At 42.2% G+C, this 22,384-nt stretch overlaps 1 protein-coding gene across 1 annotated transcript in view; it reads right to left on the bottom strand.

Annotated features, from left to right (window-relative positions):
- LOC106497456 (VPS10 domain-containing receptor SorCS1) overlaps positions 1-22,384 on the bottom strand; it is a 309,481-nt gene that overhangs the window by 209,804 nt on the left and 77,293 nt on the right. Inside the window, exon 2 of the mRNA XM_067299556.1 lies at positions 6,521-6,588. Coding sequence (XP_067155657.1) covers positions 6,521-6,588 — 68 coding nt within the window. The remainder of the gene's footprint in view (positions 1-6,520; positions 6,589-22,384) is intronic.

Below are 22,384 nucleotides of genomic sequence, written 5' to 3' on the forward strand. Positions count from 1 at the left end.
ATAGTTTCCTTCGTGAATAGCTGAGCCTGCAAATTCACTCTTTCCCCTTCCCCCCAGATGCCTTCAGGCATCTATGTACAGAGCAGTCAGTAGTTCATATGTTTGCAGGAGAGAAAGTGCAAATAAATAAAGACACAAGGAAATGTCACTGTTACAACTTCAGTAAATGCCCATGGGAGATAGTGTAGCTGTGTTTATCAAGCTCTGATATTCAGTTAGGGAAAGTGACTTAGTCACACGGAGCAACTGAGGCACCATATTTATGGATAAAAGCATTTCAAATAGTTCTTTCAAGTTTCCTTTCCTACAAAACTGCTGGTTAAAGTGTACTTAGTGAAAGACTTTCCCTCCCCCCACTTTCTCAGTTCCTTTCTCATATGAATTTGCTTCTCCTACCTACTCCAGCTAAAAGACCCAAATTTTCTGCTGTTCTGCTGCTGCAGACTATGCTGTGTCACTAAGCCACAGGTTATGACCTTATTAATGTGGCTCAGCAGGTTGAAAATAAATGTGAATTGAGAACAGCCCATCTACAAAACAGACAAGAAAAGAGCTAGCGTAAAATATGTGGGAGACCAATGAATACAGTAATAGGAATATCCTGGCAATTTTCCTCAAAGGAAGCAAGTAAATACTGCCAACCTTTGAAGCCTCCTGTTGTAAGAACCTGCAAGTTTGGAGGAAGAAAGTCTTCAGAAACACATCAACAATAATGACAACAACATGGGTGACTATAGCCCTGATCTGAATGAGGGCATTCTTCCATACGTAACAAGTAGCAGGAAAATTGCATGAACAAGTGTAAACGCAGGGCTTCAAAGTATAGATCTATATCCATAGAGCTGGGATAAACATACAGATAAGACAAGTGGACTTTGCAAACAACAGAAGTCAAGAGACAATCAAAGGACTAATAGATGTATTTTGGCTAATTTTATGAGATTTTTATTCAGATACAATCCTCAGTCTATACCTACCTCTCCCCCTAAGGCTACTATCCCTATAGCAACTACAAGAGAGAACACACTCCTGTTACTCCATTGCTCCTGTTCATAGTCTGACGTATTAATGCAAGCCCATTTCCATCAGCAAGCGTTTTCTCCAAAACGCTCCTATGCATGACAATGATCATGAGACTACCCATCATGCAGACATAGCACCAATTGTAATAGACCAAAGGTCTACCTTAGTCCAGCATCCTGTCTCCAGCAGTGGCCGATAGCAGAAGAGGACATAGCAATAATTGTTATCCAAAAGCATATTGCTCAGAATTCCTTGAGTGAGAGGTGGTGTCTTCGCACTTAACCCTCAGTGAAATATTTACTTCATCAAGTTGTCTCATGGTAGAAATGAAGGCTATTCCTACACCAAGGGACAGAGATGCTCTGAGGGATCTGGTTCTCTTCTGGCTTGCATGCCCGAGTTCCCTTCTCAAAGGGACAGAGACGCAGGATGATGTCCATTGGTGGTGCTGGAAGGTGGGATGGGTGCGTACATCTAAGCCTAGCAAATTTTCTATAGGACATCTAGATCCCAGAGAAAGAGGACAATGAAAATCAAGGGATAGTGACTGCTGATGCAAAGGGAGGACAACAATCTAATATCTCTGGAATGATGGAAAGCATTGCATCCAGCCTTCCTAGAAGACAACTGTCAACAGGGGAAAAAGCTATGAACTGATCCTATCATCATCAGTTTTCTAAACCCCTCCCCACCTCCAAAAAACCCTCGAAACCAAAAAGCAACCTGCAGTCCCAGAAATAGGTCTGCCTTTGCCTCTCTCCAAACTCAGCATCCTGGAGGAAAAAAACAAAAAAAAAACAACCCCCCCCCCCCCCACACACACACACAACACACACTCAGTTGAAGACTCTTCAGCTCTGGTACTTTTGCACCCATGGTCAGCAAGGTGTTTCATAAACATAAAATCACCAAGCTTTATAACAAATCTCAGGTGATAAGTAAACATTATTTTCTCTGTTCACAGCTGAGTAAACTGATAGAAGGGTTAAAAGAATTAAGCTTAAGGTTACACAACAAGGCCATGACAAAACTAGAAAGAGAGTCCTGGAGTTCAGTTCCTTGCTTCAACACCTGTAATATTTAGCACCTGCTGATCTTCAAAATGTTGCAAACACCTGGTAGCTAAAGCCACCCAAAGGTCTCCAGAAAAAATAGGAACTATTAACATCCCCTGCTTAATCTATGGAAAGTTGAAGCTAGATCTGTATGAGGTATAGGTATTTTCCAGAGTCCTTGAGATTCCTTTATGGCATATGTGCTAGAGTTTCCTTAGAGCAAAAAAAAATCAGTACCTGGGGTACGGTGGGGGACAGGCTGGAAGTGTTGAGCACTCCTGAACTGGGGAGCTCAGAGTTTAGGCACAGCTTCAGAAAGTAGAAGGATCATCAAGAACTTGCCAGAACAAAGCAACAAATCTGAGTTTAGAACATAAATGATCTCAAACCAGGCAAACTCTACATCTTCCTACTTACTGACTGAAAAGCAAAGTCTAATTATTGCTCATTTTACACTGTTGTGGTCCTGGCAAGTTCCATGAAATTATTCCTTCCTGACCAAATGCAGAACTAATATAGGAAGGCGTGGAGGGAAAGGGCAGCACTCATTGCTTGTCAGGCCTTTTTCCCTGAAGGAAAGATTCCTGCACATCTCTCCAGAGCAACCATATTTATACAAATAGAGGCAAGAAAAAAAAATTAGCCCTCCCCCACCTCTGTCTGTGGCTCATGGATACCATAGTCACTATTCTGACATTTTTATTTATTGAACATATGCTTATCTTACTCCAGTGGTAAAAACCATCTTCTCCTAACTCAGAGCTTAATCCTCTTTGTGATCTGCAAGATATCTTGGAGAAGAGAAATAAGACCAGTATACTCAGTTAATTGCTCAGGGACAGATAATCTTTTCTCCACCCTGTTTTCTTTCTTCTCTATAAAAGGATCTGCAAAAATAATAAAAAAAATATCCAAAACAGTGGAAACACTGTCTGCTCAGAGGATAACAGTGTAATTAAAATGAGGTCCACCCTGATGAGAAATCTCATTTAGTGCCTACAGAAGCAGCATCTCACTTGCCACCCAAAGCTTGGTGAGCTACCAAGCCTCAGCTCTCTAGAAGACTATATAGATTCTCTTTTCTCTTACTGTATTTCATGCCTTCATGTCTGTCGCCAGTGGTCTCTTAATTCATCGGTATTTTTGGAAGGGCGATCTCCATCCATTAGCACTGCAGCCAGCTGGAGTTAAACTGGCTGAAAAATTACAAAGAAACACCATCCTAGCAGGTAGTAGTGTGTTTATAAAGAAGACAGATTCATATCTTGTAGGCAGTGGCATAGTTGTGTTATAGATGGTTACAGTCCCATCAGTCACAAGACTGCTTAAATCACCCGACTACACCTTCAAATGACAGATGTGCTTATAACCAGCTATAACACAAATGACTCGTGGCTGTGACATGCTTCTAAACAGCCCCTCATCATTCATCAACCCTTCTGAATGCACTCTGCACAGGAGGCGAGAGTGGTATTTCTTTGTCATGTATTCAAGGCAGAGTTTCCTCTTCAGCTGCAGGTAGCTGCAGAATTACCTTTTTCCTCCATCCTTCAGAAACAGAATTCTTGGCATCAGAAATCAAGCCAGACATGAGATCATGCTTTCTTCCATTCCCCAACATCAAACCTTGCGGCATGAAATAAATTAAAGGGCAGAATATGTTTCTCCCCTTCTCTCAATTCCATTTTTCTATCCTTTTTAAACAAGCAGAGAGATTTAAATTAACATGTCACTTAAGCAGCCAGGAGGAGCGAAAGATAATAACCTCCATCAGGAGCATTAAATAATAAGATATACCCATCTTGTCATTTCTTTCCATTACACTAAGAACAGAGCAGCTGTCCTGGGATCTTCAGAAGGATATTTATTAGTGACCCAAAGACATGCCTGAATAGTAAGCAGGGATCTAAAAGCAGAGCCAGACTCAGGATGGAGCACAGCATAACCACCTGAGGCTTGTGTGGAACAACAGGAACGGGACTGATATGAAAATGAAGTGCATCAGCAACATTCACAGCAATCACGAACGCTGAAGAATGGATCAAGAACAGTAGTGAAACAGTACAAAGATAACTGGGTTGATTTTAGCTGTCCTAGTTCTTCTAGTCCAAAGAATTTGCCCAGGAATTCTGGATGCCCAGGCATGCAGCTGTAACCAAGTTCTTCTAAAAAGTGGTGTGTGCCAAGTGAATCTGGAGCTGATGGGTTCAGAACAAACCAAATAGTTCCTCAAACAATCTGAGGAACTCCTTGCTAAAAGATGTCACAGGTGCTAAAATTTTTTTAAAGGCTCAGGGAGATATTAAGGAAGCTAGTTCCTGCAATAAAAAATCCCAATACATCCAAAAAACACAGAAAATGATTAAGACTCAGATAAACATTAAGCTGAAGGGTGAGGAAAGACCCTAATCTTCAAGCTTAAGAATGAAGGCTAGAAGAGTATTAGGAGGAAGTGTCAGATATGATAAACTTGTTTGTATGTTCTTCCTTAGACTGCTTTGTTGGAGATAGGATATTGGCTAGAGGAAACAATATAGCTGTTCCTACATTCTTAATCACCTTCTGACATTAGGACTGTCTGAAGTCCAGAAAAGTGCATTGCAATCACTCGCTAGAATCTATGCCTGTTTCTTCACCAAGGCCCTAGCTTCTGGTACATCCTCTAGTGACATTCACAGCTCCTTCTCTTTGAATCAGGAATAAAATGTAGGCCACTGTGGCATGCTCCACAGAAACCAGTTCTGAAATGGGCAACAGCATAAGCCCATCAGCACAGTTTTGTGCCCAAGTTCATACATCTCAATGAGAGGTGTGTTGCCCGCTCTAATCTGGCTGTCGTATTTTCAGCCTGCAACCAGTATCTCAGCACAATCCTACACCGCATCAGATGAGCAAAGTAGCTCTTATCAAGCACTGTCTAGAACAGAGAAGGAGGCATCTCCACATGGTAACACCAGGCCTTCACCAACGCCTGATGAAACAGTGATGCAGATATCCCAGGGTGAAATGACCGAGTAGCAAGAGGAAAAAATCAAAAATCATATATTTTACATTTACAAATATTCTCTCTCAAAACCATTGAGAAATGAAGCATCCAGCCCACAGCTCATTGAGGAAACTATTCCCAAAGCCACAGCCCTGAAAGACTCTGCGTTGAGCACCTTAGCGTGCATATCATAGTAAAGACAAAGGCACTAGAGGCAATTGGATCATTTTTGATCTCAAGCCCTAGCAGCAATACATATGAAATGGAAAGATTTGATTATCCCCAGAGCAGGATGAGAAACCATTTATCCAACCCCACAAAATACTGATACTTTTGAGTGTTTTTGCTGCTCTTCAGAATAAACCCTAAAAGTTTTGAAGTTTTAGTTTGTTGTTCTTTTTATTTTTCTTTTTAATTTCTCCAGGGCTGAGAGAAATATTGCTTTTTCTGCAGGCTAGTGGGTAGAGCACTCTAAGTTTAGAAGACGCTCCAGGTCAAAACCCTATGTCATTCTCTTAAATCCTTGCCCAGTTCCTTGAACAGCAAGGTTATTCTTTCTACTTCTGACCCAGAATTCTTCCTTGCAGCTGAAAAACCTTTCCTAAACAAGTCCATCATTCTCACAAGAAGTTTCAGTTTCAACATATCCAAAGTTTTCTTGTACCAAGACAGCAATCTGTCCATCTTCAGTGACCTGCATACAAAGTTCCTAGACTGCCCACAAGAGTTTAGCAGGTAGAACCATGAAAGAACTTGTGGTTCATCCATTACAGCTGCTAAAAGTACCACTAGGGACACCACTTAGATCCTTTTTTCGGAGAAGTAAAAACAGACATGATCTACTCTCAAAACCAAATAATAGCCTTAAGAAATAGATCATGGCCCAATTCTTTCCTTTGGCTCACACAGTGCATGCAATGCTTTGAAATCCTTGAAGTATCAAGGCATCCCCTATAAACTACTACAACAGACAGCATCACACAAGTGGAAATCAATTAATTGGTACTAATACCAACAAGTCCTGAATAAGTAGACCTTTACTACTCATTCGAGCAAACTTTATTCACAGATACTCCCTCACATTCTTAATAGCACTGACTTTTCATATGGACTGTCTGGGACAGTAGAGCAGCCATGAGATCCTTCATTACAAACAAGGGCCTAAGGCTGTTGGGTTCTTCTAAAATTAAACTAATTGGTTGATTTCATTCTGAATAAGATGGGAAAGGGGAAATCAAATGACAGCAGGTTCATGAAATATGTTATCATCAAGATGAACATGACAATCAGACTTCAGCTTCTTCATCCTTGAGTATGAGGAACAGATATGAGAGACAGAAGGCTTAGCTACAAACCTTCCAACACATTAAAAAAATCCAATTAAATTCAATAAAAGAATTGTACTGGACTGTTCCTATTTAAGTAAGGTGGTAATTAACTCAATTCATCTCCATACCTCCAAAGAGAGCTCTCTGTGATGCTTCCCAGGTTGTAGTCATACAGCTTTGTCAGAATTAGAATCACCTGAAGGCAAAAGAAGAAATCATGGTTAGTCTGAAACAACTACAATCTCATAGAACTGAAATGACCCCAGGGAGGGCTTAGGATTCCTTTAATGGGTGCTTAACATAATTGAATGAATTGTTAAAAGCATTCGCCTAAACTGACATGGGAAGTATTTGCAGAGATGTATGTTGAGCCAATCAGACCTTTCCCTGTTCAACTCCTCAGCGTGATATTGCCAACCAGTTCTTCATTTTCCCTTATCCTAGGAAGCAGTGTGAAATGGGAAGGAGCTGAATGCTTGACATAATGTTCCAGGATACAAGAAGAGATCTGCTGTATGCGGTAGAAATGGTGACAGCTTTTTGCTCTGTTTCCTGAGCACTGAAACTGATCCTTACAGCTGTGGCCCATGGATAACCCACTAGCCTGTCTCCAGTTGTGTCCCCTTTCTTGGAAAAAGGCCTAAGAACGCTGCAAAGGGGCAGCCGCCCCCTAAAGATTTCAATTCACTAGAAATAAACTGATCAATTGAGACCAGCTTCTACAGTGAAAAATACAAGATTTTAAAATGCCGCCACACGTTTCAGTTAGGGCTCTAAACCACACACATAGTGATTTCATTCACTGTGCTTTTGTCACATCCTTTAATAAATTGGGGTTTTCAACACCAGACCCTACAAACCTGAGATAACCCAGAAAGGAAAAAGACTTCTCACTTCTGTGTGTGTGCATCTGCACATGTATGGTAACACTGCTAAGCAGTGAGCTCCCCACAAAGCAATTCCAATCAGAGGACATCATCTTCAGCTCTATTGGTAAATACACAGCTTTTAACAGCTGAAGGAACAGAATTTTCATCCTAGACTCTCAAAAGAGATGCCAATACCTTCCCCCCCCCCCCCAGCAGGAGTCTCTATTACTTTGTGAGATTGTACCTAGGTTTCTCACTGTTTCTCCAAATACTGCCATGAGTTGGACTACTGAGGCTCTAATTACTAGATCTTACTGCAAGGAGACAGGAAAAGTGACAAGGTTTTGCTGACCACAGGTCAGAAAGGCAACCTCTGCAGAGGTGGGCCTGACACTATGCTCCTTTCTCTTTCCCTCAGAGTCTTCAACAAAATCTAAATCACACGCTCTTCCACCAGACAAACTGTGCAGCTACTGCCTCCAGCTGAGTTCAAAGTGTTGCCTTTCACCACCCCTCCTCAACTGTAACAGAAATCATTAATACAATCCTCAGACACCAAAGCCTCAACAATTCTTAGCTAGCTATGAGTATCTTCCGGCAGAACAGAATTTAGTACAGCTAAGTACCCAGAAATGGGAATGATAACAGGAAGCTCATTTTAAAGACACACTGATGTTGTAATAGAATGGACATCCCCACCTGAATTGCTACTGGATTTTGGCAATAGTTCAAACACCCTTGTTTTCAGCCTCTCCCAAAATCTGAAAGGGACAGGAGACCTATCAGATTTTTGATCCACTGTGAGGGCTGAACAGCTGTAATACAAATAGGATAGGCAAGAGATGAGGGTCATGCACCACTCACTAGGGGAGAGTTTCAAGCAAGTTCATTTCTGGGCTGTACAAGCTTACACCCTGGATTATACCTCCGCATGTCTGAGGCTGCCCATCACTATCAAGCAGGCATCTAAACAACGGTGCACCTTCATGCACAAACCAGCTCTGAGATGGACTGAAAACTGATAGGACTGTCAAAGAGTAGCAATCAACGATTCAGCGTGTAGTTGGCAACTAGCAACAAGCAGAAGACCCCAGGGGTTTATAACTGGGACTAATATTGTTCAACATCTTCATCAAGGACTCAGATGATGAGACACTGAGCGACTTTGCAGATGATACTAAATTAGAGTAATGAACAGGAGAGACTCAGTACAGAGGGGCCTTGAGAAATTTGAGAACTGGGCCAACAGAAACCTCATGGAGCTTAACTATGTGAAGTAGAGTTCTGCACCTGGGGCAGAATAACCCATGAATTGGTACATGCTGAGAATTAACTGGTTGGGTATTAGCCACACTGAAAAGGGCCTGGAGATTACAGTGAATGCCATGCTGAATACAAACCAAAAAATATTCTCTCACCACAAATAAGGCAAACTGCATACTGGGCTACATTAGGAAGACCACCACCAGGAGCTCAATGGAAGTTGTCCTCCTCTTCTGAGTGCTGGAGAAGTTGCACAAGAAATACTGTTTGCAGTGTTGGCCCACCAGTTCAAGAAAATTACAGAGAAATTGAGGAAGAACTGACAGGTGAAGGACTACCAAGATGGTGAGCGCACAACCTACAAGAGGAGGTTGAGATCTGAGTTTGTCTAGTCTGGAGGAAACTAAAACACAATCTAATATCAGCCCACAACTACTTGAGAAAAAGTTACGAAGATGAAGTCAAATTCTTCTTGGTTGTGGCATATGATATAACAAGGGCAAACGAACACAAGTTGTGTCCTGGAAGACTCAGGCTGGACATTAGGAAACAGGTTACCGAGAAAATTTGCAGAACCTCCATCTTTGGAATCTTTCAAGACCTAGCTGGACAAAACCATGGCTGACCTGATCTATAGATGGTAATAGCTCTGCCTTGAGTAGGTCAGACTAAGGACCTCCAAATAACACTTCCAATCAACATTCCCACCACTTCAATGAAAAGTTTTAGCTTTAGTCAGAATGGAAGTGTTTCTAGGTTTAGGAGTTTTACTAGTTCTTTTGACAAAGAGCTACTCCCTCCTGCCAATGTGGATGCTTCCAGAATAAAATTACCTTGGGGGGGGGGGGGGGAGAAGGTAGAGGAAGAAGGAAGGTAGTTTTAGCAAAAAGTTTCCAGCAAAACATTTCAGCCTGCTCTTTTGTTAATGCCTTAAAAAAATAATTACTGACTTTCAAGATGATGGGATCCCTTAACAACTCCTACAATTGGAACATAAACCACCAGACCATTTCTATTACTACTAATTTATTTTGCATTTCTCTGTGCCAGGTTGCTGTATATCTTCTCTTTCCCTCTATCCCATTAAAACCACAGTAAATTAAAGAGGCACAACACTTCTTACCTGACAGAAACACTGATCTATATACCTCTGTTATTATTTTCAGCCTGGGTTCCTAAGAAACAAGGCTTACAGGTACACCCCCCTCTGCCCCCCTCTCCCTGATAACTTATGCATTCATCAGTGAATTTCAACCAATTTGGAAAAGCAGCAAAGTAGTGGAGGAAACTCAGTTTCTATAAGCTCTGTGAAAGTTGACAACAGCACGGCAGAGGAAGAGAGCCAAGGGAGTGCTCCCACCAGGGGAAACGAACAGAGCTCGGTGCTGCCATTCCCAGTGGCAGAAGCCATACCAGGCACTGCCCCTTTCCCAAAAAACTCAGGATGCAAGATAGACCAGAACGGTACGGCAGCTGAGGACATAAGTGAGCATGCAGCTATTGCAACAGGGGAATGTATGGGGGACAGAGCACACACACACATCCATCCGACTGTCAGGTTTCTTCATTTGTAGATCACAACTTCTTTAAATCCCTCATAGCAGGGCAAGATTCTGCCCAAAGCATTTGCTATTTGCATAAGTGACACAAGTCACATACGGCCAGTGGGACAGATGGGAGAATCGCCCAAAAACCAGTGGCTTACCAGGGCCAACCAGCCGGCTGGCAGTAGATCTGGCACCCAAACCAGCATCCCGTCTGCTCTCCTCACAGCATGATCCATCACATGAACAGCAGCATCCCTTACTGCCTGCTCCCATTTTCCTCTCCGCCTCCCACCGTCCATAATGCCCACGCACTGCTCTGTGTCCAAGCTGAGGGCCTCATCCTGCCATCCTGCAGATAACCAGCTGCAAAATCAGGCTATTAAAAAGCAAACCATACGGGGCAGAAGACGAGTGCGGAGGACCCATCCTTGGAGCTTGGTGACATTGTACAAATCAACCCACAGAGAACCGAAGATAACATAAGAGTGTCCACATATTCCTGCTGATCAAGGCAGGGGGTATCAGAAAAAGACGAGTCAAAAATCATCCTAGACAGGAGGTAGCATCCTGCAGTGGACTGTAAGGGCCCTGAGCACGCGCCCCTGCTGACGGTTTGGCTACTGGGGCTCAGGACCAGCGCAGCCCCCTCCCACCCCACCTCGGGGACAGGCTGTGGGGACACCACGGCCACCGCGGGAGCCGCTTTCAGCCGAGCCACTAGCGCCTGGCCCCACCTGTGCCACCGCGTTGCAGCCGTGCCCATGCCTGACCCGGCCCCCGCTGGGCCAGGCCTGGACCCGAACCGCTGGCCACCACGGGGCCCTGCCTGGCCCATTACCCTCACCAGGCAGGGTCTGGACCCCAACCCATGGCTGGCTGCTTGGCATGGCCGTGGCCCGTCCCAACAGAGCTGCCCGCTCCCTCTTCAGTGGTGGGACGGGCCAGGCCCGGCTGCAAGGCCCGGCCCCTGCCGCCATAGGGAGCCCCACCGTGACGTCCCCTCTCCTCCCTCCCCCAAGCGCACAGACCCCACTGCTGTGCGAGAGGTGCCTCCACCTTCTCCAGGGGGTCTCCGAAGGGTCCCCCTTTGGAGAGGAGCCCGACACGCCAGTCTCCCTGCTGACACGTCAGATGGCGTATCTGCAGAGGGCACATATGCTTAACGAAGACTTGTGCCAATTAGTGCTTTGTAAGTGCTAAATTTCAATCTCCACTCTCCCAGGAACGCTTATCGGCGACAGCAGGGCAGCTGTTCGCTGAAGATACAGAATCACATTGCCGTTATCCCTCACAGCGTTCTTTGAATAAGTCTATAAATCCTGTAACTTTAAAAAAAAAATAAAATAAAAATTGTGGGGGGAGGAGGAGCAGGAAGGGTTTTGCATGAGAGAGAGCATAAAGCATCTCCAAATAGCTGCTCTCCTGATGAAAGATAGTAGTAAGCTAAATAATAAAGTTCAGCCACCAGCCTGTGCGGCTACCTTCCCTATGGTGTGGGAATTATAGATACCCGGAGTCCCAAGCCCCCCTTGAATTTGGGAAGCAGCTGGGCAGAAATCATAGTTACGGGAAAGTTGCTCACAGCTTTTCCAAGCCTTGCTGTCCCTCTTGGCCCTCTCCTCTTCTGCTTGCCAGAGAAATCAGAAACATAAATGACCGAGAACAGCGCCTGAGGAGAGGTGCTTTTTACAGCACTCCGAGGAGGTTTGGCATCAGCCAGTCTAGTTAATCTGGCGGCTGCGAGCACACAAGCAAAGCAGCAGCCGGACCAGCTCACCTTCCACTGGGCTGAGCATGGGTGGATTTCACTCCTGAGCACGGATTTCCCAGACCCGGGTTCCTCTGATGCATGTTTTGATATCTGGTAGTTTTAGATGCAGACCTGAAGGTAGCAGGCATAGAAACTAGGAAGAGTAAGGAGGAAACCCAGCATTTTTCCCCTCCACTCCTTGTCACCGGCTGAAATGATCTTAGGGAAGATCATGCAAGAGTCTCAAGGAACACGCTTTCCCCCTCTCTAAAACCATGGGATTATCATCAGGCCTACTTTTATAGAGTACTTTAAGATTAGCAGTACGTAATTATTAGTGTTGAAAAGACTGGGAATTCTTTTTTCACAAAATACACAGATTTTGACTGTTTCTATTGTGAGGAAAGTTCACAAATTTCAAAACTCTCCATGAAAGAAAACTCCATTGACAATTTTAATCTCTTCAGTTGGGGGGAAAAAGCTGCAATTGACATTCCAGAAAGAATATGAAATGACAAAAATTAAAACAATGCAAGAAAAATCAAAATGTTACACTATCAGAGAGCTGAAGTGTCTCCTTGTTCTTTTCTTCCCCCACAAATTTCAGCAAAACCCACACAGTCTTATAGGACATTGCAGTTCTCTGAGAACTGATGGGAAAAGTAAAACTGTATTCTATCATTCATATATATTTTTTTTAATTTAGCTCTTACAATACTTCTACAATCAGAGGTATCCCTAGACCCAGGTTAACTCTGGACTAGCGACCTCTAGAACCCAAAGTAGCATCATTATATCCCAGTTTCTTACACAGGGCTAATTAGCCTGGATATAAAAGTAGGATAAGATCTCTAACATTTAGCATCCAAGCTAGTATTTCTATCTGAAACCACATTGTGGCATATATATGCACCTGCTTGTTGGGAAATAGCTTAGATACCTCCACATGGTACAGATATCCTATATCCAAAACACAAAAGACTTTTCTATGAGAGGCTTTCCCATTTTCATGGGCCTATATCAGTTCCTGAATATCTTTAAGCCTATCTCTAGTTTCAGCAGTCTCCCTGCATCATTTACCCTGGTTCAAACACTAGCAATAGATCTGCTCAAAGATACATATGCAGAACAAATCATTGGGCAGAAAATTAGTTATTTCTGCCTGGAATTCCATATTCTTTTCTCTTTCACAACATTATTTGACTAACCTATGCAAGGTCATGATTTTGGTTATTTTTACTCTTTCACAAAATATGTTTTTCTCCTTTACTGTTCTCATTTCAGTATTATTTAACCTGCAAAGGTTAGTATATGTTTAATACTGTTCCCCCCCCCCCATTGCTGTCATTATATGGTACCAAGGAATGTAATGAACAGAGACATGCATATTATGTTGTTCTAAATGTCAGAATATGGGCTGTGAAGGAGCATGGTAATGAAATGAAAAATATGGTCTCACCATTTTTTTTTTTAATTTCCTCCTTTTTGTTTTCTGTGAGTGTGTGCTTTCCCCCCTTCTTTACCACTCACCAATCAATACAAACTAACAAGGCCAAAAAGAAAAGAACAAGCAGACTAGAGACGCAATGAAAACGAGCTGAAAATCCAGATTTATGCCAGCTCTGCTGTGAATACAGATGGTCTTTCCAATTGCACAAAAATTCAAACCTTCAGAAAGTCCATTCATTAGGATCAACATTTGAAGTGGGCTATTTTGCCTTATCAGGTATGGAAGACAAGGAAAGAGAAATCTCCATCACTTCTGAGCTAATAGCCAACAGCAGAAGAGATCTGATCCTGGGTTTACCGCATCCCCAATGAGTGCACTAACTATGAGTTAGTCTTGAAAAAGTTTAAATTATGCATACAAAGTGGAAAAGCCCCAGCAGCAGAGATGGAAACAAAGACCTTGGTGGGTTAAGCACTTTCACCTGGGAGAAGACAGACCAACAGAACATACACTTAAACCTGGCTCACCCAGCTCCCAAGGGAAACCAGGACCCAGTGGCTATTCTGGGAAGGACAGGGCCTTCATATCTCAGAAACCACTATGTTTTGATTTAAACCAAAACAGCATTTCCAAAGAAAAGCCAATTTGTCAAGCATTCCCAAACTATGATTGCTTTTCTAAGATCTGGGATGAGAAGGGCCTACCTGTAGGTTTCAAGAAGAAAATCAACAGCTGCACAGAAAAGACTGCTTTGTGAAGTTGCCAGTTCAGGCCCCAGGAGGGTCCCCGTTATCTTTGGAGAAATTCTAGGGCAAGCATGGCTAAATTTTTCCCAGATCTAGTTTGGCTCATGTTCGATTGGTCCATACTGTCTCACTATCTTACCTTGCACTTCCGATCCAGATTTAGGACTGGCTTATCTCTTTTTTTCCCCTTTCTGCTGCAGATGCATCCTTCAGGCTACAACAGATTTGTTTTCAACTGTTCTACAGATGACTCTGGCAAGGTTCCTGCAGGGTATTGCCCAAAGCTCGTCTTTTACTTCCGTGCTAGTTCCAAATGTAATGCAAGGATTATCTTTAACCTGACTTTTCTCCCCAACTAATAGATGGTGCTGAAGTAGCTGGCCAGGAAGGTACTTAGAGTGAAAATCTGCACACTGATGATGATCAAGTTAGTAACAGTGGGAAGGAAGTGATAGGCTGCAGTCTGTGGCAGTGTAACTCATCTGCTGCTAACGATGCCTGTCCAGAAAAAAAGTTAGCCCACACTGAGCTCTCTTCTGCCACAGCTACACAGAAACCACTACCTGAGCCAGCTAATAGTACACTAGGTCAAGCATCTGTAACGCTTCATGCTACTTTGACCATTGCATGCTTACTCCCAGGAATGCCACATAAACATGATGTTAAAATGAGACTGTACTTAAGCTAGGCTAAGCAAGGACATGGACTGGAACAGTTTTTGTATTTACAGTTTGACCACTGTTATTAAAGACCCACTGTGCAAAATGGTCTGGCAGATATTCCAAATCAATCTCATTTATACCAAGCACAGTCTCAACTTGGCGATGTTTTATCAGCTGTACTCTCACCACCACCCCCAGGTCCTCTCTGCAAATGCTTTCTACTTTGCACAGCACAACAGGGTACTAAACTCAAACAAACAACTTTTATAGCTCCATGGTGACACAGATTTTTCAAATAGAACGCAATCAAATTTTCTAAAAGTGTTTGCTATAACTTTTCAGGCTCCGATTTTTACAATGTTACCTCTGGATTGACTGAAAATTGTGCCAGAAGATTGGTCCTACAGATTTTCAAATGCTGATTTCAAAGTCACACAACAGGCCATTATTTGTGGAGGCACAAAACAGATTTCATGTTTTCAGACTGCCATGCTATGCACTTATTTTGCACCTCTCTTGGCCAACATTGCAGCTGTTCCAATGTCAACCACAGAACTAAAAACTATTTAGTGCTACAGTTGCCCACTTTCCTGACTTGGGTGCCATCACCTCTCAACATTACTTGTGCACATAATGCTCCTTTACGCAACATTTTGTTAGAACCATCCGAAAGTGACGGAATTGATATATTTGGTAATATATTTGTATTACCTGGCTGCAAACCACTTGCAGCACCTTCCTGAATCACAGTTTGAGAATCCTGATTTCAGCTAGTTTGCTTCTTCTGCAGACTGTTAATGGGGTAATATCTCTCTTCGACTGTTGAAGTTCCAGAAAAAGTGTTATTTTCTTTTTTTTCTGGCAATCCAATGAAAGCCTTCAGGATGCTATTTTGTCCTGTCTTCTTGTCCAGGGCCAAGGATTTTTCTGTCTCAAACCATAACTTTAGGACTATATTAATTTCCAGCACAGGAAAACTGCAGATGACCTCCATAAACTCCAAATCCTGTATTAGGACTAATAACCTGATAGGGAGTGTGTGCTGCCCGTTACACACCAACACAGAAGATGGGTCCTCCGCAGTCTTGCCTTCTGCTCCTAGTTTCACTTATGTGCTAATTACACACTCTACACCAAGACCTGATCTTCAGGGTGTGCCACAATTTGAAAGAGCAGCAGTAATGGCAGCCTTTCTGCTACTCTGGTGCTCTCTGCCATTGCAAGGAGCATGCAACATGTTCAGAGCTTTTGAGATGCATCAAAACACTGCATATGCACCATCTTGTTGCTCTGCTCTTATGAGCTGTAAACATTTTAGGACTGTACCACACAGGCACACAACCCAAACAGGCTTCAATATTATGATTGGGGTGGGGGGAGGGGGGTTCCCCCGACAAGGTGTAGCACATAGCTACGTAAAAAGCAGCAATGGGGTAACTACCATTGACAAGAGTACCCTGCGGAGGTAACACAATGCCTTCTAATGGGAAGAGCGAAACAAATATTCAGCCACAATCAAGACAGTGTAAGTGTACTTCAATGTGCAGTGATTTGTGAATCCCTTATTAAACTCCAGAGAGCCTTTCCATGGCCTGTTAGCAGAAACATAAGTCAACAAAGAAGCACTAAATTAACTTTTCGCAAGCTTGTTGGTCTGCTATAATTGAGTGGGAAGCTAGAGGACTTGAAGCTTTCCCATGCATCATGTGTAAATAAGTCCATGTTTCTCTGGATAGGCTGCAGTGTTTAGGAGTATGCACCACTCAATCCAAGACTAGGAACTGTGTAAATCCTATCTGCTCTCTCCCCCTTTACCTCCTCAATCCTGCATAAAATTAAAGGACTAGGAAAAAGCAACACCCTCCCCCCCCCCCCAAAAAAAAACAAAAACACCACCACCAAAACACAGGAATATTCTCAATGAGTTTAGTGAGGCAGCCACATGAGAAGATGTTTTCAAATAAATTCACAAATAAGTCCAAATAATTCACGACTGAGAATTTCACAGGCTACTTATGAATAAAAAAAGACAAACTCTAAAGAATTCATTATTTGGGGCAAATTACTGGTACAAATCTTGCCCTACATATAAATTATTATTTAGCATTTTTAATATCAGTCAGCAAGTAGCAGGGTCACCAAAAAATAGGACAGTACCAAAAACTATGGAGAAATAAAAGTCTGTCTGATTTGCTTTTCTTGTGGATTGTGGGCTCCCATACAAACATCAGGAGGCAAAGGAAAAGAGGAAAAGTATGATGACAAAGAAGGACAATCACGTGGTTAATGCAACTAAAGACTCCCAAACTAGTGACTCTTAACTCCATCACAACCTTCCTTAAGAAGTAGCCCTAAAGTAAAAATCCTTTTGTTTTTCTGCGTCCTGTAATGGACAGGAAGGAAAAAAAAAAAGATCTTATCCACTATCCTGTCTGTAACAGTGGATCATAGCAGATGCTCAGAGAAAAAGCATTAAAAACTGGCCATGTAGAGGGTGATTCTTCTCCTTATTAACTTTCAACATTCAGCAGGCTACACTCTTCCTAAATCAACAACTGTATCAAGGCTACTGCGCTTAAAAGGATCAGAGAAAGGCAGCAAGGATGATCAAAGATACAAAACACCTTTGACTCTGTAAGCTTGGGTTCTTTAATCTGGGAAAGAGACAACAAAGGGGATATGATAAGGGTCTGTAAAATCATGCGTGTCCTGAATTGACTGTTCACTCTTTTTTCAGTACGCAAGACCTAGGGCAGCAATTGAAGCTAGCGGGTTCAAAACACACTACATATTACATGAGCTATGAAACTGCTTCCCACTGTATGTTGTGGCTTCTGCAAACCTAGGTGGCGTCAAGGGAAAACTTGAGAATTTCAGGAAAAAGAAATGCACTGAGGTCTATAAAATAGAGAGAAGGAACATATGGCACAAGGCTCATGCAAGTTTTGCACACTTCCCAAACATGCACGTTTAGCCAGCGTTGAGGAGGGGCTATGACAACTCTCACGTTCTTATAGTTATCATGCATAGTGTTAGCCTTCAGGACTTTGTTTAAATCCTTTTGTATTGATTTGTATTTCTAGCACATTTAATAACCACTTGTAGGCAAGAAATTCAATGTTTGCCAAACATTGGTACTAGTATTTCCTTTCTTAGTCTTGTATTATTCAACCAGAGGAGGATATACAACAACTTCTATTATGTTCAATTTATAGGGGTCTCTTGTGCGATGACAGATTTTAGAGGAGACAATACAAACTATAATAAAGAAAGGCAAAAGAAGGTATTGCTCCCACAAATATTTTAAAGACAGCCCCAGTCTTCATGCTCTTCATCAGGATGAAACAAAAATTTCTCAGGATTCAAAAAAAATTACAACCACTGAAGCAGAAAGAAATTATGTTTCTATAATAGGTAAAGCCCAAAGTTCAAGGCACCGAGTTACTGCTTCTCCTGACTCCAAAAGGGACCCACAACTAGCTCTACCATGATCCCCAAAAACACCTTAACCACTGACATGCTGAGTAATTTACAATGGGGATTTCATTCTTTGCTCTGAGCCTCTTTCCAACATTAAATTCCATTTTGACAAATTCTCTTTTCATTCAATGAGAAAGTTTTGTGAAAACATTTCTGAGCAGCTCAACATGTGATTAATAAAGTAAAAAAGTACCATAAATTAAAGGAGTAAAAGAAAGTTCCAGGGAGTAAACTACTATAGGAACAAAGGCAGAGATGCTCAGGTTCCCAAGTAAATGTAATAGATCATGTTCCAGTGGCAGGAGGAGGAAGGGAAGAGGGGAAGGAGGACAAAAAGCAAGGGATAAAAAAAATGCCTGCCTGTCATCTTGAAATGTTTTAATACAAAGGCAAATAGTTAAGAAAGAGACAAGGTTTCACTTCAGAAGAAAAAAAGTTGTTATGGAAAGAATCGATTACACACTACAATTGCATTGATGCTTAAAAGCCATTAGCATGAGAGCTCTGTGCATGCTTCAAGAGGGAAATGCAGTCTTCTGTTTATTCATTTCCCCAAATACCCACACAGGCCTCTGGAGGATTATTTGAGAATTAAGACCAGAGCAGGGTGAAGCCCTAAACCACTTGGAAGGAAATTTCTTCTCTTACACCCTATTATATTCTCTGTCAATCAGCAGCTCTTGCTTAAGTATGCAGTTACTGCCAGTGATTTAGAGTGGACACCCAGCAAGGGTGAAAGGTTCAACTGGAGAAAAGACTGAGCTGTTCCGCGCCTGGCCTGCTCTCGGGCTTGCTATTGAAACACCCGGAGCCATTCAGGAATCTCTGGGCTTTGCCAAGGGACAAAGATTTGAAGTGCTGAGAAGCCATTTCTGAAGCAGATTTAGAAAGCCTGTGTCCACAAGTGAAAACTTGCTTCTGAGCTTCTCAAACATCTAATTTTACATGCAAACTGCTACTCAAGCATAGCACTGGTAGCTAAAAGAGAACAGCATACAACCCGCTCTCAGAAACTGAGGGAGTGTGTGAGAAAAGCCTTTATGAAAACACACCACTTCTCCTTTAGCATCCTACTTTGCCAGCTATATTTATGATGGTGCCCTTCCTGGTTAAGACCCAGAGGGGGTTTTTTTTGGTTTTTTTTTTGAAGGATTTAGAAATACCAATAAACTCCAAACACACAGAGTATTTCCCAAACCAGTAATCCAAGCCTCCACTTGAACATAATTCACCCAACTCTTTCTGAAGTAAGAAATAGAAAAAATATCACAGAAGACAACAAAATAAAGAAAGGCTGAAGCTAGAGGTCGGTCTTTGAGAAATAAACTTTGTTGGAGGGTGGGGGAAGAGATGGACAAAAAACCTGTAATCAATATGGTACATAAAATTCCTCACAGATTGCTTATCCTGGAGATCACTGCAGCACATAAAAGTGAAAAATTAGCATGCAATGAATAATTTATTTAGTGCTTTACTGTTGTTTAAACAAATCACTTTCATGAAAGCAATGTGTATTCAGGCAATAAATCACTGTTTAGCACTCTGTCACAAGCAAAAGATACCACTTGACAGAATTATTGAATGATGTTGCATGGCCACAAGGCAAGTACAACAGAGATAAGGGTGATGTCCTTGAATAATAGACTTCCTTCTCTTTCCCCCCAGGAAGAAACTGGATTTTTAAAGTAAAACTTTCATCCTGGGGCAGCAGGGATGGTGAAACTTATGAACATAAGTGCCTTTCATCTACAGCTCCCAAAAGTGCCCTGAAAACATTAATTGATCACTCCTAACAACAGCTCTGTGATGTAGGTTGGTTTTATTATACACACCAAGCATGCACAGCTTAAGAGAGTTTGCTAAGGAAGGGAGGGAGGGAATACTTATTCTGATGAACTCCTGGCTCTTAATTCTTAAACTTGCTCTCCCCTGTCCTCTAACATGTGGGAAGATGAACTTCAGGAGATCCGGATCTGCTCTTTCTTTAAATCACAACTTCACCCCTGCCTAGCTCTACTGGAGTGGGAGTCAAATCCAAGTCTTCTAGTCCACACACTGTAATATCACGGCCTGTTTGCATCAACACAGATAGGAATACATAATGTTTCTACCGATCTCCAGTGACTGATGAACGAGAGTATACTAACAGACACAAGATACGTCCCCCAGAAACTAAGGAAACAAAAACCTTGGTATAACAAAGAGGTAATTATTTATCACAGTCTTTTGTTACAGTGTGCTGGGGACATCTCTTCTTCCAAATACCATTTCCCCAAAACCACCTTTCTAGCAGTCCCTAGGCATCTTATACTAACAAATGACAATGAAACATGTCACTCTACAGAAAAACATGTTGGGTCTCTTCTCCTTATTGCACCCCTTTGTTAATGGAGTAAGCCTAGGAATTCATTTGGCTCAGGACTAGGATTCAGACAGCGCCTTATGATCTCAGTGGCTGCCAACACTAATTTGGTCTCTGTGTTACTCCTCAGCAGTGCTAAAAAGAAAAGACGTGGAATCAAGTCCTTGTTCTCAGCTTCTCCCAAATCAGCAGAATTCTCAGGGCCAAACTCAGCACAACACATGCTTTAGCCTGCATGTTAATCATACGAACAACAACAAAGCAAGAATTTAGTGCACTCGGTTTGCCATAAACAAGGGAGACAAACCATCCATTCAGCTTGCACTCACTGGCCACCACAGTCAAGGAAGCGGGAGGAATAAGAATAGGGTTTTCTAGCATCTGTGAGCACAGTCATTGCTTGCTCTTAAAAGAGATAGGGGAGAACGTTGGTCAACTTTTATTAATTGGATGGCTTTTATTTCACTACTGAAAATTAGATGACCCCAAATTCTAGAGGACTGGGCCCAGTTTTAAAAGGAGACATTCTAGCCATCCCTCAGTACATCTTACAGACTTCACCGAGATTTGTCTGATTATATAAGAACAGTCCCTTGCAGTCTTTCACCCACTCCAGCTGCAACAAAATATGCCAGTAGCAGCTGTTTGTAATAAGCTGGAAGGCATCCTGAGACCAATTGTAATGCAAAGGTCATATTTTCTGAGCTGTTTATAGATGGTAATTTGTAAGGTTGTAATGTCACATGTTGTCAATAATTCAAGGTGGGAAATTGCAACAGTTAATAGGTCATCAATTCTTCACTTCTCCACCTTAACTCTTTCTCTCCAGAGAACAGTTAAGCCATGTTTCATCTGAGCATATTCCTTGGACCTCAGACTCAAAGGTTTCATTTGTTTATGGAAAGAGACTTAGGATGGTAAAATGCAAGTAATCCCTTAACAGGCACACAGGGATCATAACAGATATAGAGTGCACATTTCAGACTTGGGATATAAATTCCTGTTAAAGGTCTGTTCTCGCTGGGCCTCTATATTCTAAAGAGCAGGTTGATGCTTTCAGAATGAGAACTGTTGTATTTCACCAGAGAAGGGAGGACTTGGTCAAAAACAACTTGTTAAAGGAAGTGGTGTATTTAAAGTGAGATTTCCCCCTGCCCCATTCTTTCAAGAAAAAAAACACTCTTTTCTCACTTTTCTTTCCCCCCTGCCCCCTTCTCCCTCCACCCAATTTATGGTCACCAGCTAAAGACAAAACAACTCCTATTGGCATCATCAACTCTGTGACAGCCCACCCTGGTGACCTATTAATAACATGTTCTGAAGCATCTGTGTGGTTACAGCAATGTATTAAATTTGCACCTTGAAAACCTATTCCCACTGAGTGTGTACAATTGACCTTCCCTGGGACCTCTTGCTGCATTCCCACATAGGATCCCCATGAAATTAATGATGGCAAAGCAACACTCTGGGAAACTGAGAACATCTAATGACCTGCAGGACTGATGCAAACTTCCTTTAGAAGCAGATCACAGAATACCTTAAAATGGAGCTGTATAGCCATGCCCCCATAGAACAACTAGAAATTGTGTCTATTATGTCAAAATCACACAAGCATCCCTGGTCACAAGATAGGATTCATGATTCATCACATGACAAGAGAGGCCTGAAACTGGCATTGTGATGAGGAGATACATTATCCACCTAGTGGTGAAACTGCCTCCAGACAAAACTCTCAGATGATTCTACAAGTATAATTTATAGCATAATCACAAAAAAAAAGTTGAAGAGTATTACAGAGGATTGAAGGGCGGACAGAATTGTGTGTGAAAGAAAACCTTTTCCACCAAACAACAAGGGACAGGA

The sequence above is a fragment of the Apteryx mantelli genome, chromosome 7 (genome assembly GCF_036417845.1).
Source record: "Apteryx mantelli isolate bAptMan1 chromosome 7, bAptMan1.hap1, whole genome shotgun sequence".
NCBI lineage: Eukaryota > Metazoa > Chordata > Aves > Apterygiformes > Apterygidae > Apteryx > Apteryx mantelli.